At 43.5% G+C, this 26643-nt stretch overlaps 4 protein-coding genes across 12 annotated transcripts; 1 reads left to right on the top strand and 3 right to left on the bottom strand.

The window, feature by feature from the left end:
* Positions 1–306: 306 nt before the first annotated feature.
* On the bottom strand, positions 307–1892 carry LOC133914335 (acid phosphatase 1). The gene is made up of 4 exons (XM_062357454.1): positions 1803–1892; positions 1120–1555; positions 817–1023; positions 307–627 (listed from the first exon to the last, which is right to left on the bottom strand). The coding sequence occupies exons 2-4, from the start codon at positions 1518–1520 to the stop codon at positions 450–452; spliced, it is 786 nt and encodes a 261-aa protein (XP_062213438.1). The 5' UTR covers positions 1521–1555; positions 1803–1892; the 3' UTR covers positions 307–449.
* Positions 1893–6061: 4169 nt separating this feature from the next.
* On the bottom strand, positions 6062–10084 carry LOC133916161 (ABC transporter I family member 6, chloroplastic-like). The gene is made up of 7 exons (XM_062359702.1): positions 9763–10084; positions 9583–9633; positions 8378–8599; positions 7997–8119; positions 7107–7283; positions 6735–6828; positions 6062–6517 (listed from the first exon to the last, which is right to left on the bottom strand). The coding sequence occupies exons 1-6, from the start codon at positions 10012–10014 to the stop codon at positions 6742–6744; spliced, it is 912 nt and encodes a 303-aa protein (XP_062215686.1). The 5' UTR covers positions 10015–10084; the 3' UTR covers positions 6062–6517; positions 6735–6741.
* A 3950-nt stretch (positions 10085–14034) lies between these two features.
* LOC133916165 (probable inactive receptor kinase At5g58300) lies at positions 14035–19300 on the top strand. Of its 4 annotated transcripts, none has more exons than XM_062359708.1 (3): positions 14035–14207; positions 16402–17768; positions 18448–19300. In XM_062359708.1, the coding sequence occupies exons 2-3, from the start codon at positions 16475–16477 to the stop codon at positions 19095–19097; spliced, it is 1944 nt and encodes a 647-aa protein (XP_062215692.1). In that variant the 5' UTR covers positions 14035–14207; positions 16402–16474; the 3' UTR covers positions 19098–19300. The 4 variants fall into 4 exon arrangements, with proteins under 4 accessions (XP_062215692.1, XP_062215690.1, XP_062215693.1 ...); XM_062359706.1 differs by having other exon boundaries at positions 16399–17768; XM_062359709.1 differs by lacking the exon at positions 14035–14207 and adding an exon at positions 14214–14637 and having other exon boundaries at positions 16399–17768.
* A 313-nt stretch (positions 19301–19613) lies between these two features.
* LOC133916168 (uncharacterized) lies at positions 19614–25740 on the bottom strand. 6 transcript variants are annotated; one of them, XM_062359715.1, is made up of 10 exons: positions 25331–25740; positions 24509–24890; positions 23010–23072; positions 22403–22465; positions 22143–22205; positions 21651–21713; positions 21481–21540; positions 21028–21165; positions 20763–20852; positions 19614–20463 (listed from the first exon to the last, which is right to left on the bottom strand). In XM_062359715.1, the coding sequence occupies exons 2-10, from the start codon at positions 24845–24847 to the stop codon at positions 20065–20067; spliced, it is 1278 nt and encodes a 425-aa protein (XP_062215699.1). In that variant the 5' UTR covers positions 24848–24890; positions 25331–25740; the 3' UTR covers positions 19614–20064. The 6 variants fall into 6 exon arrangements, with proteins under 6 accessions (XP_062215699.1, XP_062215702.1, XP_062215703.1 ...); XM_062359718.1 differs by having other exon boundaries at positions 20763–20837; positions 25510–25740; XM_062359719.1 differs by having other exon boundaries at positions 20775–20837; positions 25510–25740.
* Positions 25741–26643: the final 903 nt, after the last annotated feature.

Genomic DNA, 26643 nt, shown 5'->3' with positions numbered 1-26643 from the left:
GCAGTAGCCTATACATACAATTTTTCCAAATAAGCATATATTCTGCTGGTCTGAACCGGTCGCTGTGCTCGTGCCTGCCGGTGCGGCCTGCTTCCGGGATATCACATGACAGCAGGGGATTCCGCAATTCTGCTTCTGCCGGCCGGAGGTGACTGCGGTTAGCCGAATTTGCTTCGGCTCGTCTTGGATCCACCCTGCAGCCCACTGCTTTGTCATGGGAGAAATCCTTGCTGCATTCCTAGCTCTTTCCGGTGTGAAAGGATTGTCAACTGCGTTACTTGTTACAGGCACATTCAGATATTGAAGTAAAAGAGAAAGGTTCTTCGATTATACTATGTTTTTACGGCCTGTGCTTCTTCCACATTGGCCATTCGTTTACAACACGCTTTCACTGCGTCGTTTGTATGCTTGATGAATTACTCAGGCAGGCCATGACTGGCCAATTTGCTTCACGGGACGAAGTACATGGGGTTCGGTATCTTAAACACGCGGTCGCCGATGCAATCGCCCTGCAGGTCGCTCCACTGGTCCCCGACGTTGCCGCGGATCCTGTAGCCTTCCTCCACGAGCTGCTTCCTCATCGCCGACTTGAACAGCGACGAGCCCTGCCCTCGGTACTCCGGGGTTCTGCGAGACATGGCACGGACCACGTTAATAACCTGGTGACGTTGATGGAAACAGAGATGGTGACGGGTCGCTAGTCAAAGAAGACGGCCCAGGTTCTTCCTATTTGGCAGTCAGTCGAATGCATCGAAGACGCACTACGGGTGTTAAAGTTCACAACTCGACTCCGACCAAAAGAAAGTTTCTTGATACCTCATGACGAGCCTCTCGTATCCCGAGAATCCCTCTGCCTCCAGATTCTCGGCCGTGCATGAGCCCAGGGTCTCCTCGTCCCTGCCGGAGAGAAGGAAAACCTTGAACCCCTTGTCCAGCAGCGTCGCGAAGAGCTCACGAACCGGAGGGATCCCCGGGCAAGCCTCCTTGCTCGCCCACGACTTGAAGGCCAAAGGATCGTACGCCCTGGACGAGACATTTCCGAACCATCTGTCACACCAAATCTTCGTTGTGCAGAGAACGAAATGGACAGGAGAGAGCGAGCAGTCGAGCCGTCCGTACCCGAATTGCTTGGCCTCGTAGTAGAACAGGTTGGAGAGGCAGGTGTCGTCGATGTCGAGGACCCAGGCGTCGAGGCCGTCGGCGTCGGCGTCGACCTGGTCGACGTAGGCGGACGCCTGCTCCATGACGCCGGCAAGGTCCCGCCCGTACTGGCCCCGCGTCATGTAGCCCCTGACGTACCCGACGCACTGCTCGGGAACCGTGAGCCAACCCCTGGCGTTGTTCGCCTCCACCATGACGCGCCAGCTCAGGCAGGAGGCGTCCTCGGGCGCCGGGCTCGGCCAGAAGCACTGCCTCGCGCTGGCGGGGTTGAGGAAGAGATGCGGAAGCAGCAGCAGCAGCAGCGTGAACCGCTGCCACAAGACGAGCGTCCGGGAGGCCATCGGAACAACGTTGCTCATGAGCCCTGGTTTCACCGAGGGACCGCAGCCAGCCTCTGCAGGCATTATCCATGTAAGTTGGCAGTGGCTGATACATATCAAAAGAATTCACTCGAAAGGGTGTTCATGCATGGCAGCTTTTTTTCTTTGAAGATCGAATTACACCACTTACAACAAAATCACGAGATTTATTTCATGTCACCATCATAATCCGTTTCAAGACCAAAGAAAGACAGAAAGAAAGTAGAGTCAAAATGGTAATGGTAATACAGCATGAGATAGAGAGAGTACGCCTGCAACTACCTTGATGTGCCAACGCCAACGCAGCAGCCAAGAGCAAGCCAGGTGGTGACCAAGTAGCACTCGGTGCATGGATTTTATAGCGAGGCGAAGGCTGACAGCATGAGTCATCGCCCAATGCAAAAGCAAGCGGCTAATGCCAAAGCATGATTACGCCATGGAATTAGCAGGAAGACATTCTCCGATTGCGACCCGCTTTAGGATTAGGCCCGGGTGACGGCGAGTGAGGCCACCTCAGGATGATGCCCCATTTGCACCGCCAGCGGCCCAGGTGCGCGACACATGGACCCAACTGCGCCGCCGCTGCTGCGTGACAGTGGCGTTACGATCGTGCGATGGCTACCTCGACCACCAGCGGCTCTTTTGCTCGATAGAGTAGTACGCAACTATTTGTGCTGCCACTCGACAGGCTCTGACAAAGCAGACGATCGGATGGAGACTATAGACGAAGGGGCTACTTCTTACGAATACATATTTTTTAAGTGTAACTTATGTGATCAATTATTAAGAAATATATCTCTCCAATAGATATGATCTTTTATCATATCCTTTCATTATATATATAATTTCATTAAATTAATATAAGTGTTTCATTCTTTCTACTCTATTCTTCGAGATTAATCTCTTGATCTCTCTTTTTAACACGTTATCAGACACTATTGTTCTAGTCTTACTGCTAATTGGTCACACCCAGATCAAGAGCACAGGCTCGACGGCCTCCAGCGAAGAAGAGTGGCACGACGGCCTCGACATAGCGAAGATCAGAGGCACGAAGTCCTCGACACAACGACCCCCTGCTCCACCAGTGGCATCTCCAAGATCTACCAATAGGTGGCGACACAGTCCACAACCCGGTATGCTCATCGTCTTGCCTCCTTATCATCAGCGGTGCACACTAGCACCGCCTACCCCATGGCGTCAGCCACTCGCACCACGCATCGGCAGTGGCAATTTGCCCCCTCTAACGGCGCTTGCACAAGCCTACCACGGCCCGGCGACGGATGGCCTCAGCCCGGCAACGACCGATGAATCTGAGGAATGGTAGCGCCTCACATGTCGGGAGATATCTGGCAGATGCGGTCCGCCCATGCCAGCGGCCGTGTCTTCCTCTAACTGCGGCCAACCCATTTCAGCCACGCCTGCCGCGCCCATTCAGCGGCGCCTCACCCTCACGACAAATACGCCATCCGGCGACAGCCATCTCCGGTGGATCCGCCGTCTGGTGACAACCATCTCCCACGTGCATCGACCTATCCGTTGGCGGCCCTCGGCGAACACCGACCGACACCCTGCCACCTCCCTCGGCAACCACCCGGTTGTGGCAGCCTGCTCAAGCCAGCCACACTGGTGTTGCTTTGGCGCTCAGCTCGACAGATCAGCCCGGATCTCATCGAGCCATAGCACACCGACGGCGTAACTCCATCAACAGCGCCCAACTCACCCCTTCGCCCTTCGACGGCCTCCTCGTCATCCACACCCTGACGCAACCGCCCTCAGGCGGCCTCCTGTCGCGCCTCCTCTGGCGGAGGTGTAGCCCAAGCACCAACAGTCGCGCACGCCGGTCGACATCCCTCAAACGGCGATGACGACGGCACGCCTGCACCAGGGTGGCTTCACCGGTGGCCTCTGCGCCACTGCGGCAGAGCACCGACTGGTGGCCCGCGGCCACTTGCCAATCGACGGCGAGAAACGGCGACCGGCTACCCGACGCAACAACCTGCCTGATGGCAGCATTGACTCTCCGGCAGCCCTGCTTCCATCCTGGTCGGCTCAGCTCTGGCCCAACTCCGATGGCGACGGCGGCACCAGGGTGGTTAGGGTTAACCCTAACCGCTGGCCAGTTTCCTCCTCTCTTATTTGTGTGCGGGGAGGGGGAACCCGCATGGGCCATTAGGCCCAAAGTACGATTGGGCCACAGCCCAAGTTGACACGGCCCATAGGCCAGTAAACCCAGCCTAAGGCCATTTTGCAAAAGAGACCTCTAGTTTCTGAAATTTTGCGATATGGTCCAACTAATAGTATTGTGTTTTAAGTACTTATCATGTTTAAACTCCTGAAATTTACTGTAATTACATCCAGTATTATACCGTTGTAATTTAACAATTCAAACCCTATTTTCTAGAATATTGTGCAATGTTCAATGAGTTTGACTCATGCAATCTCTATAACATGCACTTATGTTTGCGGCCGCTTTAATTTTGCAATTGAGATTCACTATCTTGCAAAATTATGCATTAATTCACCTTAATTAAGCCCAAAGAGCCTTTACACCCAAATATGCTTAATTCAAGCAGAATTAAAATGCAAAATTAAGTGATTACCTCAATTAATATTTGTATAACACAAGGTCATAGATGTTATAAAATCTATTGCAATATTTGTAGATTATGCTCATAACAGAGAATTACTCGCCCAATACTGTGCGATCTACATCATTTTTTTGGTTTTTACCGTCAAAGTGTTAAACCATTGCTATACAGCCTAAACCATTTTCGGTGACTAGCGTCAAAGAGTTAAATCACTACATTTGAGGCCTACACCATTTTGATAATTATCTTCTATGTGATTACCTCTATTTAATATTTATAAAACACAAGTTAATGAAATGACATCTACTGCATATTTGCAGATTATTTCATCATTAATGTGAGGTCTATATTTTATCATCTTGACTAAATGACTACTTTTAATGTGTTGTTCAAAATATTCTAATTAGAATATAATAGGAGCATAGACATCTACTGATAAATATTAGATTATGCGTCCTACTACTGTGAGATTTATACCATATTAGGTGATTATCTCCAACGTGTTATCTTTAAAATTTGAGGTGTACACTATATAATTCAAGTCTCAACTTGACTTTACAAATTTTGCGTAATTATTACAACATTACCATGATAATTTTTAATTTACGTTCCGTAAATTAATCAAATTTATGGTTAAAATTCATGTACGATACAATGACCGACAAACAGTTCGATGAACTCATACTCAATTGTCACAATTATTCAACATGGATAATGAATGTCAATGTTAGTCTTGTATCCCGTGGAATAGTAGCGGCTCTACCAACCTTCCCAAGAGGAAAATACACTGTTACCAGATCATATTAAATATAGTGCATTATACATATGGCATCGTATCTATCTAAATCTTAAGTCTGAGTATCTGATAGAAAAAAATCTAAGCACTCTATAGCTAGATATGAATAACAGAAGACAGTCATTATGTCCAATACAAATCATAAATAGACACATCTCCGACTTCAAGACTTTATGTCTTACGTTCATATTATTCATAAAATCTATTCAAAATTGTATTTCTGTGAATAAGAACCTACAGATGCAGAAAAAATAGAGCTATTATACGTTACGGCATGAACAAACTCTCTAGTTTTAACAATACTGACCACCCGAATGAAACCTCCGGTTACGGCATGAACAATGTGGGCTGTGCAAAAACTTTGCAGGAATTTTGCCAAAAAAAATAACAATTTGATTCTCGCAAAAGAGGCAAAACCTCTTTCAAATGGCGCTTGTAGCCTTCTCAGTTCTCAGACTCAAGGTTCTAGTCTGCGAGGTTGACTACTTTCATCTTGCCTTTCCATGGAACACGGGCTACTCAAATGAGCGACTTTCTGAATCCATCCCTGGTCGTGCCAAAACGCAGGAGTCAAATCCATTACCAAGTTCTATATTTTATATCGATTGGACCAGAGTGCACGAGTCAATGCCCAACTTGCTGAATTTTTAATACTAACCAGCAGCAACAAAGCAGCCACCTCACAAAGATTCGGTTATCATTGGACGTGTTAGCACTCAGAAATTGTAACAGGAAAGGCTATGTCCCGTAGCCACTCGCCGTTAGTGGCGGACGGATAAAGGATAATAGCCTACTACATTTATCTAGAATGCACATCAGAAACTTTAGCGTGATCCACCAGTCCCACCAAGTGAACAACTGGATTGTATTCTTTCGAGCAGAGATCCATAGACCAGCTTTAATGGGAATAACAGAAATCTAGCACCTACTTGCCAATACCATTTGTGGTGTCATAGATCACTAATCCAGACTGCACTTAAGGATATTGATAGTCGGCAGCCTAGAGCGGCTGAGCATAAAGAACATTTAACTTGAAAGAGGAACTTGTTCATGGCGATAAAACCTGGGGATTTGCATTGAGATCGACACACGTAAACTGCAGCTCTAGCTGAAGGAAACCTTACCAAACAAAATATAGTCATCAATAATACCTTGGAGAACATACAGGGCATGTTGAAAAACACACCACGGAAACAAGCTTCAAATTGAATCCTTTGTCAGTATGGGGACAACAGAGAAGCTTTCTAGGCCTGCACTACAAGACTAAAAAATGTTTACAAAATTGCACACAGAACCAATATTGACGACCAGATGCCTGAGGCAACAAGTCATACTCAAACTTACAAAAAATGTGGATCTTGTATGCATATGCAAGATATTTTCCCTGGGTATTTCTACTTGTAGCACTATCTTACAGAGAGGAGTTGGTCTATTGAGGACTCGCCAGGTCTCCACCTTCAAAAGATAACATGTCTGGTCGAATGGGATACTGACTTTAGTACGTGCTACTCCCAACATGCATAGTAGATGCAAACCCCAAGCAGTAACCACTCTGTTGACAAGTAGGCTACTGACGGGTGAACAAGCCCAACAAGTCATTTCAAGTGTTTGACCTGAAAATGAGTGTTGAAAATCACTAGAATACATAAGTTCACTTTTGCACATACCAATATAAACAAATTTCTTTTGATCATTTTATTTCTTTTATTAAGAAGAATCACTGGTACCGTTACCATGTAAGTGAATGGGTCAATTTCATGTCAATCAGAAGACCAAGAATAATCCCACAAAATTAAAAAGACAAGGCATAGGGAATAAAACATAACCTACCTTCACGCTATACAAGAGAAATTGATTTGAAGCCACCTTCACTAATGTGGGTGGCAAGAGAACTGTCACCCGTCTTGATTATCTTGCCATTTTCCTGGACGTAAACAATCAGAAGCATTATCAGAAACAGAATGTAGCTTTCATTTTACGAAGTTAGAAAGCATTGAAATACTTAAAGCAGTGTTCCCGTATTCAGAAATTTGGGAAACAAAAGACGAAATACGAAGATGCCAACAAGGTCTTAATTAGCGTGATCATATGAGTGAACTCATTCATGTTTGCTATAAATCTTATTTTGAGTTATATCCTTCCTCCATCTTTTTTGGAGTGCTCCTATGTTTGCTATAGATCTTACTTGGAGTTATATCTTACCATGATGTGAACATAGCTAGGCTTAATGAGATCCAAAAGACGTTGGTAATGTGTAATCATCAGAACAGAGTTTTGGGGTGTCAAGAGCCCATTCACTGCATTAGCTACATCTTCAAGTGCATCAACATCCAATCCTGAATCAATCTCATCAAGAAGAGCTAAATCTGCTCCAATGACCTAAAGTTATAAACAAACACCATGAATCAGAGGTGGAAGGTACTAGTGAAGCGCATAAATAGATAGACATAACAAATTCTGATGCCTAATAGAAATGTTCACATAAGCATTCTTTGACCCCAAAAAAAAGGTCCTTAAGCCTATCCATGAAAACTTCATTGATATCTGTTTCTCACACTCACACATATATAACTAACAAGCCTAAACAAAACAAGAATTTGCATAAACAATCACACGGATAAGAGAACAGAGAACTGTATCCAAAGATGATCCTCATTTGAGAGAAGAAAGGCCTAGTGAATGTCAAAAGCAAACACAACTGAATGTGATCTTGATATCAGATAAACACTTCATGTAAAACACGTTCAGAGCTAAAAAAAAATGTATGGGGACACTGAATTCCAAAAAGGATGGGAGACAAATCTACAAAGGATTTCATCAAGCAGAAAAAATGTTCAGCTCGATAGTTAATTATATCAAAGAAGAGACTGCATGTAAGCCAAGAAATATATTTTCCTAATAACCTATACAACTAACTCTGCACTGCTTTGCGATATTGTGCCTGTAGTATGAAAGGTAACAGGGATTTTCAGTCCAATTTCATGTTGAGCTCAAAAGCACTGAAGTGAAATATTCATTTGCCATATAAACCAAGATGCCACACAGATTCATAGTGATATCTAGACACAGAAGAAATTCGTCACAAATCTTACTGAAAGTTGCAAAATCTCATTGCGCTTCCTTTCTCCACCGCTAAACCCTTCATTGACATTGCGATCAAGGAACTTTAGGTCCATCTTCAAGGCATCAACTTTTGGTTGTACGATTGAATAAAACTGTACGGCAAAGCAAAGATGAGTCAGAATCCAGTGGCAGTGATCTAGTACTGATGTCTTATATGAAAGTCAGGGAGGGTTAACAAATTTAGTACTTTGTTTGTTTGGTTCTTCTCCTTATGTGTTTCAAATGGAGCTTTCCTTCCCATATTAAATTGTAGCAGTATAGTTCTCTCCTCTTTTGTGCACAATGCATTATTCTCTTTATGTTATGTGTGAAATTTTGATGCCTTAACGCAGTTATTATGAAGTTCAAACCTCAAGAGGCCCCAGTGCTGGTAGACCACTCTTCTCTCTGCGAGCATTTACTGCCATGAGCAGAAAATCAAAATTGCTCACTCCAGGAATCTCAATAGGTGCTTGGAAACTCATAAAAAGGCCTGCAAGAGATCTTTCCTCTGGCTCCATGTCAACCAAGTCCTCACCCTTAAAGAGAATGGTACCGCCAGTGACCTCATAATGTGGATGGCCAACAAGAACCTGCAAAGGAACGATGAAAAGACCAATTGAGTGTGCAGGTACGACAGCAAAGAACATTGTCATTTCACGGTTTAATCAGGAAATGGCCTGGGAGATGCATTCATGGCTACATTAGGCAACTTCTAGTGGAATTTACTAAAGCTGGACTGTGTAACCAGGCTCATCGAGAACATAGCTAATTTTCCATATGCCATTTAAGTAATATCGTCAGCTTCCATACAGGGCTTCTCAAATGCTCAGTACAGGCCTGTGAGTAGTGGGTGGGTTGGGTGAGGTTGAGAACAAGGACCAATAAACATAGGTGTTCCCTTCAGTATAAAAAACCATCTCATTAAAAATTAGGCTCATAGGTTGTGCAATTAGCACGACGTAAGAACACAAATGGTTAAATGTATCGAGGATTCAGATATAAAAAAAAATCCAATTCCACAGCAAAAATTTTAAAAATCGTTTGGTGCTGTCACCTTCCTTTGTGAATAGCTCAGGTATATTTAAACATAAAAAGACTGGCATTGGCTCTGGATCAAATTTATAGGGGTCGTGCAAAGAGATAGAGAGGAAGGTGAATGCATGTCTAAATTATCCCAACAACAGACATAAAAGCATGACTCTCTAACAAAATTCCAATCCCAAGCGGTCACTTCGAAGCATAAAGTAGATAAGCAACATGTGCTTAAGGCAGCTGACTTTTTATTGAGGCAATTTTTTATTGCAATAGGCAAGCACTACGAGTCTACGATCGGTGACATTACATGGTGAAAAGGTAAAACGTACAAAAATAAAATTACAGGAGTAACATGAGAGATTTGGATACAGCTCTTGATCCTAGCAAGGAAAGCAAAGCAAAGCCGTCGCCTTCATTAATTTTCCACTGAATGGTATCAAACATGCACACAAACGATGCCGGCAGAAATTTGTTCCTATTTCTCAGCAGTCTTATTTATAACAAGGACAAGGGGGTGCGTCGAGCAGAAACACCTTACCTTCGTGAGGGTGCTCTTGCCGGAGCCGTTCTTCCCCATGATCACATGAATCTGTAATAAGCACACACAACCATAAAACAATAGTCGTCAAGCCCTTGCAGCCCCAAATATCGCACTACACTAGAAGCTACTAAAATTTGCAGCCCATGACCAGACCAGACCACACACGGCGACACGAACCTCGCCCTCGCGGATGGTGAGGTCTACGCCGGCTAGGATCTGCTGGCCGGTCTCCTTCACCGAGGCGGTGAGCCCGCGAACCTCGAGAAGCGCGCTCCCGGAGGATTCGGCCACCGCCGCGGGCGGGGAGCAGCGTCGCGCTTGGAAGGAGACGGAGCTCGGGGGCGCATGGCGGCGGAGGAGGGGGCGGGACGACGAGGGGGAGAAGAGGGGCGACGAGGAGGAGACGCCGGCGGCGAGGGGCGGCGCCATGTGAGGAAGGGGAGACGGACGCTTCGGTCGCTGCAACTCCCGGCTTCGGATGACGAGGCGGTGTGGCTGCTATTTGTGGGCCAGTTGTATTTTTTGAGATGTGTGGGCCAGATTCCTACCACGGAAGATGCCTTGTTTGTTTGGGCCGGCCCACCCCCACAGAAACCGATGGGCCGTTGTTTGTTTGGGCCGGCCCATCCCACAGAACCCAATGGGCCGTTGTTTGTTTGGGCCGGCCCATCCCACAGAACCCAATGGGCCGTTGTTTGTTTGGGCCGGCCCACCCCACAGATCCCGATGGGCCGCCGCCTCGCGAATCGCATGGCATTCCTACACGTGTTGCGCGCTACAGCTTCGGCGTAGCACGCTTTAATGGCCGAGGCAAATGGCCGCGATCGATTTCATCTTCTCCCTCCTCCTCCACCTTGAGCCTTCATCCCGAGCGTGCCGCGGCGGCGACCAACTCGTCGGAGTGGTCAGCGAGGAAGTGGGCGGCGTTACGAAGGTAGGAGGCAACGGCAGAGCAGGGAAGGGAAGAAGAAGGATAGAAATGGGCTGGCGGGGTTGCGCAAGGCGGGAAGCTACCGGTAGCGCGGCCTGAATACAGGAATGTTGGCCGTCGATTAGACGGACCAACGGCGCTACATGTCCAGGTTAGTGTACCGCAAAAAGGGAGCAAACAATGAGATCATTTTTCGCTCAAAGGGAAAGAAATGGGATCATTTACTGGCCAGTACTGCTAGTCTGGATCCTACTTCCTTTGCATGCAAAACGATGCACAGGCCGTTTCCGTACTGAAAACAGGTTTGCGCGACCTACGAAGCTCGAGGTTCTTGGACCGTAGCCTGCACTCTTGTTTTGTTCCGAAGACGAAGAGAACGAACATCTTGTGATCGATGATCTGAAGCTGCTGCTTCAAAGAAGTAAAGAGACAATTAACGTAACAAGCTGACAAAATCTGTTAATGCTCCCTGGATTAAGCCTGGTCATTTGCAGAAAACTGCAGATACACTGCATAGGCTTTTGTACCGGACTATGGATGACAATTAGATACGACGGGTTCAAGTAGTGCTCATATATACATGTACTTTTTGCTTTTTATCCTCCGGTGGCTATACTCGCCATGCCTGTGGGCAAAGGGTCGGCGCTAAACCCATCATCCACGGGTATACCGTTTACTCGCGAGGCGGGGCTGGGCGAGAAGCGGTGCGGTCTGCTGTGGCAGGACGGGGGTGAAAAGCAGAGCTGCTGGGGGTGACTGGGGGGAGATTGAGTGGCTGACTTGCTAAGTCGATGAGTGGCTGAGTGGATGAGGTATAGGGTTTATGCCCACATGTCAGAGAACTATATGGGTATACGAGTTTCGTAGGTATAGATACATTTTATCCATACTCGTCTACCCGTCGGGTAGTATTTTTTATCCACAAACGTATCTGTATGTACTAAATATTATCTATACTTATTCTATTTAGATATTTATCAATGGGTAAATGAGTAATCAGAATAATGCTTACCTCCATTTCTTGACTGACAGAGGCTTCGAGTTTCTGGAGAGTAGAGAACCAAAAGAAGCTTATAGGTGCTGGAATGCTAGCTATGGATCGATTAATTCACATTCAACCAAACAATTAGAGGTTGATTGGTTCACTATTACATATTGGGCTAACATTGTCGGTTGCAAATCAGTCTTCACTGCTGATTTTGCTTCCAGCAATGAATACTCAACAATGAAAGTCAAGCATTATCACTGCCGATTGTGAACCTGGTAGTGAAGCCATTTTCGAAAAAAAAAGAATTTAAGCTCGAGCAGACGCTTGAGCCGAAGTCACTCGAGCCCACCACCACGCCACTCGCTGTCGTGGAGCTCTGGTTACCATTGTGGACCTCACCAAACACATTGTCCCACACAGACCCATCGCTGCCCGCGTCGCAAACAGCTCACGTAGTAGAGGTTGTTGTGGTCACTGCACACGATGTCCGACAAGCACTCAGCATGCGATCACCAGGGTGGCGCTCATCCGTCATCGCTTGTTGGGTGCTACAGTCTGCTCGAGCTCACCGTCCTCCGCCAACTTGACGATACACGCATGCACATCTAGATGCGGCAGCATGAAGACCGTCACCATAGAACACGCTACGCTCCCAGCTTGCTGTCCACACCATATTGCACCGCCATCCGCTCCCGTCCTCAGCTCTACGGCTGCTATCTATACCCCTAGCGAGATCCATGGCTGGATCCCGCTATGGATCTCGTGAGGGAGGAGAAGGCCGGTGGGGGGAAGGCAGGGGAGGAGTTAGGTGGTGAGGAGATCGGTGAGGGAGGTTATAAGAGAGAGAGAAACGTGGTGGAGGAGATAAGACAGAGGGAGAGCTAAGAAAAAAAATCTCGCGAGTTAAATGTGAGGGCAAGCCAGAATTAGAATCATCAAAATTCCGGGTCCGAACGAACTATCATTGGCGGTTCGTGGATAAAACCAGCACTAATAGTTGATATCAGTACCGGTTTTTAGTGGCTCCATTATGATTCGAGCGCGGGAGATTAAGAACCAGCAGTGATATATTTTCACTGCCGGTTATTGCATAACCGACAGTGATGAACCGTCATCTATGGTCAGTTATGTAGTAGTGGTCGTCCATATGAGAGGATCTTGGTCCGATGGATGCGTAAAATCTCAAAGAAAATCGTATCTGGTTGCCTGTATCTATAGTTTCAAGCTAGTCCAATGAATACAAATGTATGCCTCAGTCTGACCCGACGGATATAGGCTCTGAATGCACTCATACAGATGACTCCACTTATCAATGTCACAATTCACATAATACAAGCAAGTAATCACAATCTTAACTCTTTGTATCCGCTTATTCAGCCTCAACTCGGTCAACCAAACAAAAAATTTAGCTCAGCTCTTTTAGACATATATAACCAATTAAATACTCTTCTTTTTAATAAATATGATTCCTCGATACGTATATACGTTCTATATAATTAAAACTCTATAAGAACCACCAATGACATCTCAGACTATTAAATACAGTTGCCCACTCTATAAAAATCTTATGCATGGCCAAGTCTTATGCATGGCATGGGCCATGATGTCATCATTGATCTCTGACTGCCGCAATTGCCGCTGGACCTCCATCATGCCTTTAAGCTTTCCCATGATGCGATAATCTTAGCAAGAAGAAACTGAGAAAATATGGGCGCTCATTCAATAGTACTAGTAGTGCGCAGTAGTACATGTAGTATGTTGCAGTGATGCCGATAAATTGGAACTGGCTCATCCGACGTAGAAAAGTAAAGTCACGGTAAACAGTAGCATAAACAGTATTTTATGTCTTGGTAAACAGTAGTAACCTACAATACATCACTGATCATCGGATATTGTTTATTGGATCGATGCTCATAGGGCACTATACACACGAACTGTGTGTGGAATTACTGCTCATCGAATCGCTGGTCATGCGTCCTATTTACGGAGGAAAGTCACGATCACTATTCGTCGGTGCCTTAGAGGAGCCGGTTCTCGATTAATTGTACGCCTACACTCTCCATTGCTTAGTCACCATTAATAACGCAGTACGACGGTACTAGGTGTCTTTGACCATCCAATCGCGTGATCCATATACCTGTAGGATTCGTAGGAGTTGCACGCAAGTTTTACCAGAATTCATAAAAGTTTTTTTTCTAGAACAACTGCGTAAGAATCCACAAAAAGCAGGAAAGTTTTTGCAAGAATCAGGGGAACATTTCTGCATTCCGGATGGAAGTCATGGAACTTGCTGGCGACGTTGTAGAATCTCTCGTGGAATTCCTCGGCAACCCTACAGCCGGTGCCAACGTTCCTGACGTCAAATTGAATGAAACCGGCCAGGGAGCACATTAACGGCATCGCGTTTTTTACTGCTCCGGTTTTGACCAGGCGGGCCCCGCACCTCGGTCCGGCCAGCGAGGGCAGAACGGTAAAAGAGCAAGGAGCCCTCGGAAGCGAGAAGAGCGTGCTCCACCCAACAGCTGCGGCTCTGGCTGCCAGTTGCCAGTGCCAGTCCCCGGTCCTCGTTTTAAACGCTCCTCTCTCTCCCTCTCTGCTGATCACCGCACACCTCTATCGGCGCACAGAACCCGCCCACGCTAGTTCAAGTTCAATCCCCGCGTCCGTTTCGAGAATCCCTTCCGGCTTCCGCACGCGTTGGAGGTACCGTGCCGCTCTCCCGCCTTTAATTTGGCATTCTTTGGTCTTTTTCCTAGTTTTTCTTGTGCTCTTTTCTATCTATGGTTGCAGTTCTAGAGAATTTCCCCCATTGCGGAGAGAGAGAGAGAGACAGGGAGAGAGTTCTTTGATTCTTATCGTGTGCGTCCGCCCTTTTTCTGCACTGTGATTAAACGAGTCATTGCTAGGCCTGCAGTCGAAACGGGCGTTGCTGCTACTCCACTTCTTGAGACCTTCAGTTACTGAACTCGATAACTGGGCGCATTTATTTCCGATTAGGAAGCTGGAAAGAACAACTTTTATTGGTGGGATTTTTTTTCTTTGTAGATTCAAAAAACAGTTTTTCCTTGGTGCAGTTGTTTTTTAGGTTCAGAGAACAGTTTTTGGGGCGCAAATGAGTTGCCAAGAATTAGTGGTAAGTATATCCAGATTGCAAAGTTGAGCGACAGCAATCCCAAATGTTCCACTAGTTTTTCTGTCGCTGCAGCTCACCAGCATTTGCCACACACTGTAGATTTTGATCTTTTTGTTAGCTAAGTTTGTTAAATTTGTGGTACAATGGTGGATCTGGTAACTGTACCATATATGTCAGGCTGCTGTACTTGTACTACGGCAGCAATTCACAAGGCGACACTGGTTTTCATCAGTTGTTGGGGGAATGGAAAGGTGTGAACTGTGAGCCCATTGCAAAATCTTGACCCTAGCATTGGGTTTTGGAGGACTGACTACCCAGTGACCAGTACTCGATTGTTCTCTGAAATAAAAGTTGTGACCTTTTTAGGTTGAGATTAAACAACTGTACAGTAATCAAGATCTTGTAGTCAGTAAACAATGCTGCAAAGTAAAAACCCGTGCCTCTAGTTGCATGTGCAGTCTCACTCCGGCTCATTTTAGTCTCATACACAAGCCTTTGCCACTGCCCTGCCTTCCTTAGTTCACATTTTAGTTAGGCTAGAGTATTCCAACTTTTTTTCTGCCTCGCCAAAAGAGTATTCAGAATTGCCTTTGTTTGTCCCACTTTCCTTTCACCTTTTTTAGTGGCATTCTCTGATCAATTAGCTTTTTTATAGTGGCCATTGCCTTACGTGCTGCACCATGGCGGACTGCATGGGCGTAAGGCTGCCAAGTTTTTTTTATCCTAAATGCAAAGGAAAGTGGTTGTTATGTTAATTTGGCCGGTAATGATTAGCTCAAAGCTGCAATCATTTGGTGCTTGGGCTGCGAGCTTAAGCTTGTTGTGTTCCGCAGTTAACTTAACCTGTGTTTTCGCTGAGCTTACTTTGGTGTTTCATTCAAGAAATTCTTGAACGATCTGATTTACTCGTCATTGAGGCGAGCAACCTATATGGTAGGTTATTATTATTATTTGTTTAAACATACTTGTGTTAAGCGTACTTGGTGTTTCATTCAAGAAAGTTATGCATGATGTGATGTGGCTCTCTTTGAGGCTAGAATAGTTGTGCTTTAGCTCCTTTTTTGCATTGTCTCTCCTCTTTCTCTGCTTTCATTTATGCCTTTTGGCTTTAAACACTGGCCCTACCATTTCTGCTATTTTTTGGGGCCTTTAATTGCTTTCTTGGCGCAAATTCTTGGCCATTCTTTGGAAGTAGAATTAGAATCTTTGTCCCTAGTGTTGACTAGCTATTGGTTTTTTTTATTCCCGTGATTTAACATTGCTTCGTGGTAAGAGAGAAGAATCTCTGTAGTAGTTTCATGAATGAGAAGGCTCGGTAATGTGCTCGTCTGCTAGGCCCCTCGAAAAGGGAGAACAAGCAGGCTTCATAGTTTACAGTTCACATTGAGCAATTTCGCAGGATGACAACTTTCCCAGCATTATCTGGTTTGTTTGTGAAAAAGCATTCTGCACTACTTCGGAATGAGAGTTATATAATTCTTAGGCTTTGATGGAATTTTTTTCCTTCGAAAGTACCTTGGTATTTTCATGCGTGAGCTCTCTTGTGGGCCTGTGGGGGTAAGTGCTTCCTCACTGTGGCTACCACAGCTCACAGGCACGCGTGCTTGCACATAAGCACATGGAGCTGTCAGCCGTGCTTCCATCTGGGCTCAGCGCATACATACTTTCTTCAGAGTTATGATGAGTTAACTACTGAATTGTTTTTGAAGTTGTGCCTTCAGTTTTCAGATTTAAGCAGTAACCTATGTGTTTTCATTGCAGAAGGCTTGGTTATTTCTCAGATATAAACGGGTGATGTTGGTGCTCATTTAGTCATCTTGGTTCAGAGATATCAGCTATGGATCATCTAAATCATGGAGGCTCTCTCCCTCTACTGCTCTGTCTACATCTTTTGCTGCCACTATTCGTCCCGTTTGCTATGGCAGACCTAGCCTCTGAGAAGCAAGCACTTCTTGCTTTTGCCTCTGAAGTTTACCATGGCAACAAGCTCAATTGGGGCCAAAATATCTCACTGTGCTCATGGCATGGTGTGACATGCTCACCGGATCAATCACGTATATCGGCGCTTAGGGTACCAGGTGCTGGTCTGATTGGTGCCATTCCTCCTAATACTCTCGGCAGGCTTGTGTCCCTCCAAGTGTTAAGCCTGAGGTCTAATCGTTTGAGTGGAAGTCTTCCATCTGATATTACCTCACTTCCTTCTTTGAGTTCTATATTTCTTCAGCACAATGAACTGTCAGGAGATTTGCCTTCTTTTTTCTCTCCAAGCCTTAATACACTTGACCTCTCCTACAACTCCTTCACAGGACAAATCCCTACAGGTTTGCAGAATCTTACCCAATTATCTGTCCTGGATTTAGCAGAAAATTCTCTGTCTGGCCCAATCCCTGATCTCAAACTTCCAAGCTTAAGGCAATTAAACCTGAGCAACAATGAACTGAATGGCTCCATTCCTCCCTTTCTCCAAATATTCTCAAATAGCTCGTTCTTGGGGAACCCTGGATTGTGTGGGCTGCCTCTTGCTGAATGTTCCATTCTTCCTTCACCGGAACCAGCACAAGTGCATTCGCTTCCATCATCACCACCAACTTTGCCACATGGTCAGAAGAAGGCAGGCAACGGCTTTATAATTGCGGTTGTTGTTGCGGGCTTTGTCATATTTCTGCTAGCTGCTGTGATGTTCGCTGTGTGCTTTTCAAAGAGGAAGGAGAAAAAAGAAGCTGAAGTAGATTACAACGGTAAGGGGACTGATGGTGTAAGGATTGGGAAGCGTAAAGAGGATGTCAGTAGCAGCGTCCAAATGGCTCAGAAAAACAAGTTGGTTTTCTTGGAGGAATGCAGATACAACTTCGACTTGGAGGATTTACTGAGAGCTTCTGCAGAAGTTCTTGGCAAAGGGAGCTATGGAACTGCCTACAAGGCTATACTTGAGGATGGAACTGTTGTGGTCGTCAAGAGGCTAAAAGATGTTGTGGCAGGGAAGAAAGAAATTGAGCAGCAGATGGAGCTCATAGGGAGGGTAGGCAAACATGCAAACCTCGTACCGCTTCGTGCGTACTACTACTCAAAGGATGAGAAGCTTGTTGTTCATGAGTATATTGGTACTGGAAGCTTCTCAGTTTTGTTGCACGGTATGCTAATGCATTTCACTGTTGCATGTTCATTAATATTTTACAACTTATTCTATTGTGCAATCAGATTAATTGTGCAAACTATTCCCCGTGATGCCCTAGAATTCATGCACTCAAGGCGTATTAATTTTGACTAAAGATGCTGTCTAGAATATATAGTTCGGATATATGATGATGATGCAAGTAAATTTGTCATAAAAATATTATAATGTGGCATGTTAATGACTTGGAGAAGTGAAAAACATGTTTTGTGACTGGAGGGAGTGAGAGCCTAACAAATTCATTGTGAGCAAATATCACCAAACAAATCCATGCTGGCCTAGCAAAACCAATTTACATGCAAAAATAACGCCATGCTTGACAAGTTATATGTGTACGAAATATTGAAATATGATTTGCGTGACTGTTAACTGACCTGCGGAAGTTATACATTGCCTAGATATTACATGTACTTTTTCTTCTATTGAGTTATTTTCGGAGGTTTCTTCTATTGAGTTATTTTCGGAGGTTTCTTCTATTGAGTTAGGCGCCCTGCATTGTTGCGTCTTCCACTTACTGAAAAGTTTGGTCGATCTTCTTACCAAATATGGTAGCTTAAAGTATCTGTACCAAGATGGATGGCACAGCAATATTCATGTAGTCCCTTGATAGTATTTCTCACTTAAGTGCTGATGAGCAGGTATTAAGGGCGTTGCTGAGAAGACCACATTAGATTGGAATACCAGGATGAAGATTATACTTGGAACCGCACACGGTATCGCGCATATTCATACAGAAGGTGGCTCCAAGCTCGCCCATGGCAATATCAAGTCAACAAATGTCCTGCTTGATCATGACCACAATCCTTATGTCTCAGACTATGGGCTGAGCGCTTTGATGAGTTTTCCAATCAGCACCTCCCGGGTCGTTGCCGGTTACCGCGCTCCGGAGACCTTTGAATCCAGGAAATTCACCCATAAGTCTGACGTATACAGCTTCGGTGTTCTCCTCATGGAGATGCTGACTGGCAAAGCCCCCCTTCAGTCTCAGGGACAGGATGATGTGGTCGATCTACCAAGGTGGGTGCATTCCGTGGTCCGAGAGGAGTGGACCGCCGAAGTGTTTGACGTTGAACTGATGAAGTATGATAGCATAGAAGATGAGCTGGTCCAGATGCTCCATATTGCCATGGCGTGCACGTCATGGTCTCCAGACCGACGCCCGGCAATGGTGGAGGTGATCAGGATGTTGGAGGAGCTCCGGTGGTCTGCGTCAGAGACTCGTACTTCCTCCAATGACAATCCCAAGGAATCAAACCCTCCATCTGTGCAATCCCTTGATTCGGCGTGAATAGCTGCGCTGTGTGAATCGTCACATTTCAGGCTAATCTGCGACTCTGATTCATTCAGAATTTCATGTATCCTGAGTTTCTGACATTGAAAGCCTCCACTGTGTGGTCCTGAAGCTTGAGCACCTGTACCATATAGCATTGTATCATTACAGCTGTTGCGCTGTCTATGTGCATGCCAATTGCAAGTGTTAACGTTTCTTCTCACATTGTCTGCTTGCTCAGATGCTACCGTAACTTTGGTTCATCAGAAACAGTTACTCCCGGAGTTATCTTCCGTTGAAAAATCAAGCTGGAGGTCATGTTGGCACCACAGCGTTTACGATTGTCATTCTTCAAATGAGGAGGCTAACATAAATGAGTTAACATCTGCTCCTCAGCTCTTGGAGCAACCCAGAACGTTCCACAAAAAAGAAAAAGGAAGGGAAAAAGAGAACGTGGCATCAAGTAGATGACCACAACATAGGACCTCGCAAATAGTTGCAAAAGCACACCGCGAGAAATAAAGGCAATAATACGACAACAATGATGTAAATTAACAACATAACACAATCCAATACATGCAATAAATCGATCCAAGTAGCCATCTTTCAGAAGAAACACCGGTTAATGCATCTAGCATCTCCTGGCGTATACCATAATTTCAGATGTTAAATGGAATATCTGGTCAATACAACTTTCACATGGTCAGACTGGTATAGAAGGGCCATGGTACACAGCCCCTTGTATAAGTCGAGAACAAGAATTTCTCCTGCACCAGAAAAAATGACGGGGAGGGAGAAAAAAAAGGCAGCGACACGAGCACTGCATGGATGAACAGAGCTTCCACATCTCTATTGAATTCAGCGCACTCATCCTATCTTAACATGCTGTAAGAACTTCAAAAGCTTACTGAAGGAGCTACGGATCAGCACAATCAAAAAGGGACCCCTCTTTCCAATGTACAGATCTTGATAGGCAGACAACGAGTTATTTTTCACTCACCAAATCAGCACCACTGACATACCTTGCAACAAATGAAATCAACCGGAATGGGGCACCAATGATAGGAGCGTCAGAAAATGGAACCTCAGCTGTCTCATCTTCTCCTGATTGCTGGTCATCATCCTCATGAATCTGTATATCATCCAACGGAACTGGCACAATTTCTTCACTCATTCTTGGTTCATCAAATTGACGCTCATTCGCATCAATGAGACATTGGGCTGTACTATTGTTGCTGACCTTTTCCCGAAGCTGTGTTGATGCTTCTTCTTGATGATTGCTAGCATACACATTGCTGTGACTGTTGTTGATTTGACTATAGTTACTATCAGAAATAATTGTCACAGAACTGTTCAGACCTCTGTCAGCAATCATTTCGTTACCCTGCAGGGAGAAATAATTGTTGTGTAAATAATTATGACTTACTAATCTATATTTGAAATTAAATTCTTGACAGAAAGGTGAATAATCAAATTCCAATCCATTTGAAGGTATATACATGCGATGATGCAAAAGATCTGACTATAATATCTAGATTTGATACTGTCACATTGGCGTGCTTATATGGGATGAATAACAATAAGCAGAAGTAATTTGGTACAGTTAAACCGTTGAAGAAAGAACAAATACAAGTCACGTGCAAGGAAAGAAACATTCTAATAGTTTACCCCCCAAAAAAACACTTTGCCAATTACCTCGGTGAAACCAGTGGTCGGCTGATGGAGAACTGAACCGGTCAAATCCATTTGATCCATCACCTTAAATTCAGGGACCTACATTAACATTTATGTTATACACTAGAACCTGAAGATTACGATTTTATACTTTGTGATTTTACTGGAGATATAAATACTCGATTGTAGATAACAAAAATCGAAAGGTCAAACAGGCAGCTTTACAATGGAACACTTAAGAATCACCATAAAAAATATTATGCAAAACTTTTACCTTTTCAGTTATCGAGGCTTCACTAAGAGCAGCCTTTGCTTCAAGTGCTTGTACTCTTGAATCCAGTTCATTCAGACTTTTCACCAACCTCTGATTTTCCTCAACAGTACTGTTTGAAGTTTCCTCCAACACCTTCACCTGCCAGGCTTTGTTATTAAATAGTGATATCATAGGATATAACTAGAATTATGTCTATACTACAAATGACAATCAGATCGCACAAGGTCCAACTCTGACATGTTCAAATTCCGGTAAATAAACAACAAGATTTTTTAAAAAAAATAATACATGATGTAGCACCTTGAAATAATTAATACTGTTCGTGAGATTCAAGTGACTAGATACCACCAACCAACCAAAATCAGTTCTTAACTAGTAATCATATTCCACTGGATATTGCTCAGCCAACTGCAATGAAATAAAATGAGAGTCAAAACAAAATTTAGTTCATGCCTGTGATTGCAAGGCTTTATTTGTTTCCTCCAGCCCGCTTAATCTTTCTTTAAGAGAAGCCTGAAGAAAAGGAGCAACATTTCAACCAAAGAAAAGAAAGAAAATAAATTAGCTTTCAAATTAATCCCAATTAAAATCACAGTCAGAGAAACTAGCGATTCATATGTTACCTCTTGATGAGTTAAGGTGTCATTGATGTCCTCTATGCGCCTGACTTTGCTATCCAAAACTTCCTACACGAAATTAGGGAACAAAACTTATAACAAGAGCAGGTAACAAAACAGGAATAAACACACCAGTGTTTTGGCAACTTTAAACAATTCAAGCCTGATTTACACCCTACAAGATTTAACACACTAACATCTAATACCAGAGCTCTGAGCTGATGGTACTTGCTCATCAGGCTAAAAAAATGATCTAGTCATTTTGAGGTTCTAGAATAACAAATTAGAATGGAAGAAGGGCGCTTCATTTTCTTTCACTCTTTTCTAGGCATAATACATAAGTGTGTACATTATCATTGCATATACTCAAGCAGACCCAATGGAGCTCTACCAAACAGCCCCTAAACTTCAAGTTCGAATCCCGGTCTCCTGAATCCAGGCAATATTGATGCACACTGCTACTCAAGTAAAGAAATCAGCTGAAGCAACACTAAGTACCTCCTTCTTAACCAGCAAGTCATAACCATTTTGCAAACTATTCAGTTTTTCCTCTAAAAGTACCTGCAGATTAGAGCAAAGAAAATTTTAGATCAACAGTATAAATTCATTCACCTAATCAGTCACTTAGTCAAAGGGTTTAGATCGACAGTATAAATTCAGTCACTTAGTCAAAGGGCAGATAATCTTGACTCTAGAAAGGTAATTCTCCAGTTACATTAAAAGTCACATGATGGTTGCATTGAGCACAAAGAGTATACCTCATTTTGTGAATGACAACCCACTTTGTTATTCAACTTTTCAAGTTCACTGTCCAGGATGCTCTGCAGGAGAAGTAATAAAACAGTATTTCTTATGTGATGTCTCTAGTACTTCAAAATATCATTCACTCGTCTTCAGCAGCGAAATCATCAAACCAAACACATTAACATGTGGACATAAAGTCATAAAATATTGTAAAAGGTAGAGTTTATAACTACTTTAACATGTATGCGTCTTGAATGCCAAATGTAGTACATAATTGAGAAAACTAAAATTTTGTACTCTGGAAAGTGGTAAATTAAAATTTGCTCCAGGTAGATCTTCTCATTTGTTCTGTGAAACAAGGCAGACTGAGTGTTCACTATTGGCCCATATATCATTGTATGATAAAATAGGGGGGAAAGACTAATGCGTGTAGTAGTTTTTGGAAAATTGCCCGGGTGGATACTGGATACAATTTGAAATGATACTCTTTTCACAAGTATTGCAAGTTCTGGTACCAAATATAAACTCCAGAGCAATAGGTAAACACCAATCAGGCTTTATATTTGTCCTATGACCCTTTCCTCAATTACTCGTGTTGGCAACATGGTCAGCTATACATACCACTTTTTGAAGCCATAAACTCTTTTCATCTTCCAAATGCTTTATTGTCTCATGTAATTTATCCTGCAGTGGCAATACTCACAGTTAAAAGAGCAGCATATGATTAGAAACATACCATACAATTTCTAGGCATATTAGCTATGACCAGGGCTCCAATGAAAAGGAACCAAATAAAAAAAATGATGAATGAAGGTGCAATTCAAGGAGGAGGCCAATAAATGATAACTGATAAAAAAAAACACATACAGTCATCTTCTAGAGATAAGATTGTAGAAGTTACAACAGAATCTTTCTTTACAAAAATACCTACAAAACTAAGCAGGATGAGCGAAGGCATATGAAATTGGAGATGCTTCTAAAATTAGGGACATATCAGCTGATATTCCTGTGAGGCCACTGAACAATACCAATACAATGTTTCAGAAATCGCTAGGCGCTAGGTGGGCGGTCAGGCATTGCCTAGGCGGTTTTACTATTTCATGGCCCCAAGGGTAGTTTTGGTTATTTTTTATAGAAATTTCATCATTTCACATGTAAGGGCATGTTAAATACAGGAAGATTGGTATGTTAAAACAACAAAATTGGCATTGGTAACCCGTAACACACTTAACACACATCACAACACTACATCAGTACAATCCCCCGTCGCCTAATGGGCTGCAGAGAGCACTAGGCACCCGCCCAGAAGGAAAATTGCTGCCCAGTGAGCTCCTGACTAGTCATGTTACCCGACTTTGACTGACTAGGCGGGAAACCACACAGACGCATTGACTAGCACGAAATCAAGGCGGTAGGGCACTGCCTAGCAACTAGGCACCGCCCAGGAGTGATTTTTTAAATACTGTACCGATATGTCATGTTGCTTCAATATGTTGGATTGGAACATATCAGCCAATACAACCTGATATGGCTGATATTTCACCCGATATTTCGGTCTGACATGGGCTATATGTTCCTGTCCGGTAAACTTGCATGTATTAGGTAATAACTTAATTGAGTTATGAAATTAATGTATAATATTTCATAGTGAGGCATATGTAATGAACTTTATTCTGATTACTCTACGATTTTTTGGTATTTCATAGTGAGGCATATGTAATGAACTTTATTCTGGTTACTCTACGATTTTTTGGTACAAATAGGCATGTTGCATGCATACATAACTCAAAATTATCAACAACTCCAATCTCCGACATGGGAAAATAACATCTGATATATTGCCAAACATCCGATATCTGATATATTGCCAAACATCCAATATCTGATATGCCAAAGCTAATCAGATATGAACTGACATCCGCTATTTAAAAGCTGGTTTTAGAGAAGTGCGAACTAAAAGAAGGTTACGTGATCCACATATAGCTAACGTAATGTACCATCATTTAGTGAAGATAATAATATATTGTCAATTTAAGTGGCACTAAATAGTTTTTCACCTAAGCATTGTAAATGTGCACAAAAACAGCAGTCAAAATTTAAAGAACCAGTGAACCACTTACGAGTTTTGCATCATTAAGTCTGTGTACGTCAAGCTCCACACTAGATTCTGACATCCCAATGCTCCTCTGATCTGCAGGGATTGCATTGCTGACCTTGTGATTTTCCTGTGTCATGGTAGATTCATTGTTCTCGTAGCATGGAATCCCCTCTCCAACAGAGGATGTGGTATCATGGGCACTTGTGCCATTATGATCTGTCTGTGGAGTTGGCTCGTGATTGTTGTCTGTTGGAGCTGACTCGTGATTGTGGTCCTGCGGAGCAGCTTCTCCAGTTACATCACCGGTGTTCTTCCCTTGGTTTCCCTTCTTCTTCTTGTTCCTCTTCTTCTTTGCATCCATATCTCGTTGCACAGTTCAGCCCTTAAATTACTCTCTGTGTTACCTAATAAACAAAAAAAAAAAAAGAATATGCTTTCAGCTACATTTGGTGAACAAAATGTTTCATCGGAAAAATTACACAAGCCAAATGCATTCCCAATCTTGTGCATGAAAATTGAAAAGCCAGATTATTTGCGCAATTTTCAACTCGAGAAACCATAAATCGTACAAATATTCCAATTGCAACAGCTAAAACATATCTCTATGATGAATGCCTGAGAGAGAAAAAAAAAAGCAAAAAGAAACCACCTGCTTGACTCATCTAACGCCAACACAAGTTCAGTTCAACATTTTACAACAGCGAATGCATACCTCAAAGACGATACAACAAATTCGAATACATAACAATCACCTAAAAAAATGTAATTTTCAACTATGCACTCATGCCCGTGCACATATCTATCTGAAAGCTAACGGCTGCACACCACAGGATTTCCAACTCACCACGCAGGCAAGTGCAGCGAAAAGGATACAATTTGAAGAATAGGAGGGGGGAGGCTTGAGTTGTATAGAGACCACAACAACTAATCGGCCCCGAATTCGGAATGATAATCACAAAGGCGCCGCGTAATACGAAGATTCGCAGCGGAGTATTGGGAAATGCCCGTGGCACAAGAGCTAACCCTAGAAACGCCGTAGCCGCCGCAGCTTCTGCCCGGTTCCAATCGGGAAGATTGAGGATCTGGGGGCTGGGGCTGGGGCTGGCGAGTGGAGAAGGAGCGGGGGATTAAATTAGCTGGGAGGGTTGATTCCGGGGGGAAGCGTGCGTCTGTTTGATTGGGGATCTGCGTCAGAGGGAGGTAAGAGTGGAGTCGGAGGACGCGCAACGCCCGGTGGCTTGTCGCGAATTTTTTTTATATTTGCAAAATTACTTGTTCCTTTTATTAAAAAATTTGTAAGAAAATCGAATAGCAGTGGTAATCTAGCGAGTACGTGTATATATAACTGGTTCGTCGGATGAGACATTAATCTTGCATAATGAATATATGAGATCTCTATTACAGCGCCCCCGGTGAGACCTTATTATTCGGATGAGATCTTTTGATATAAAATATGCCTGTGTAGTCTTAATCAACATTAGCACCTCATTTCTACTTAGCGCAGCTGAGAGAGGGGTAGCACCTCATTTCTACTTAGCGGGAGAGGGGAAGGGAGGAAGGGGAAATAAGAGGTGAAGTCCTGTTTGAAGAAGAAGATATATTTTTTTGGTTTTTTATAAATTTGGTAGGATAACCATTAATGTTAGATTTTGATATGGGTTAGAACTGAGGTTTTTTTTCAAACTCGGTAGAATAACCAACCAATATAGGTTAGAATGTAGATCTAGATTTAAAATTATGAATATATATATATAGTTTAGTAATTAGATCTTATTTATACGCATATTTTAGTAATTAGATGTAATATTTAAACATAGGTTATGTATTAGATGTAAGATTTACAGTGTACATAACTTAGGTAATAGATGTAATATTTAGATATATTTGATGTAGCGACCTGATAATTTTTTGTTGCAATGTAGATTTATGTTTTTAATTAATGTTGCTTTATTGTAGATATAACTTTACGTATTGTTTTGTGTTCTATCCGAATAATATTAAGATTTTATGTCGATGGTTGACAGATATACTTGATAAGTGGTAATTTATGATTTTTTATAAGGACAATGAAATATTATATGGTCTGGAAGGGGCACTACCGCTCTTTGAGTCAATGGATAAGAGTATTTTTAGACATATGCAGAAGAGTGTCGGATA

The sequence above is a fragment of the Phragmites australis genome, chromosome 4 (assembly GCF_958298935.1).
Source record: "Phragmites australis chromosome 4, lpPhrAust1.1, whole genome shotgun sequence".
NCBI classification, from domain to species: domain Eukaryota; kingdom Viridiplantae; phylum Streptophyta; class Magnoliopsida; order Poales; family Poaceae; genus Phragmites; species Phragmites australis.
This window is presented reverse-complemented; position numbering and strand designations above follow the sequence as displayed.

Bases quoted from the DNA above. Each gene is read 5' to 3' on its own strand.
- LOC133914335 (XM_062357454.1), bottom strand. From the start codon at position 1,520: ATGAGCAACGTTGTTCCGATGGCCTCCCGGACGCTCGTCTTGTGGCAG. The intron at 1,024-1,119 runs GTACGGACGGCT...TGTCTCGTCCAG, and splicing joins TACGAGGCCAAGCAATTCGG to GGCGTACGATCCTTTGGCCT. The intron at 628-816 runs GTATCAAGAAAC...CATGTCTCGCAG, and splicing joins TACGAGAGGCTCGTCATGAG to AACCCCGGAGTACCGAGGGC.
- LOC133916161 (XM_062359702.1), bottom strand. From the start codon at position 10,014: ATGGCGCCGCCCCTCGCCGCCGGCGTCTCCTCCTCGTCGCCCCTCTTC. The intron at 8,120-8,377 runs GTTTGAACTTCA...TTTGCCGTACAG, and splicing joins CAGCACTGGGGCCTCTTGAG to TTTTATTCAATCGTACAACC. The intron at 7,284-7,996 runs GTAAGATTTGTG...TTATAACTTTAG, and splicing joins ATGAGATTTTGCAACTTTCA to GTCATTGGAGCAGATTTAGC.
- LOC133916165 (XM_062359708.1), top strand. From the start codon at position 16,475: ATGGATCATCTAAATCATGGAGGCTCTCTCCCTCTACTGCTCTGTCTA. The intron at 17,769-18,447 runs GTATGCTAATGC...GCTGATGAGCAG, and splicing joins CTTCTCAGTTTTGTTGCACG to GTATTAAGGGCGTTGCTGAG.
- LOC133916168 (XM_062359715.1), bottom strand. From the start codon at position 24,847: ATGGATGCAAAGAAGAAGAGGAACAAGAAGAAGAAGGGAAACCAAGGG. The intron at 22,466-23,009 runs GTATGTATAGCT...CTTCTCCTGCAG, and splicing joins GTTTATGGCTTCAAAAAGTG to AGCATCCTGGACAGTGAACT. The intron at 20,464-20,762 runs GTGTTTTTTTGG...TTCTCCCTGCAG, and splicing joins TCACCGAGGTAATTGGCAAA to GGTAACGAAATGATTGCTGA.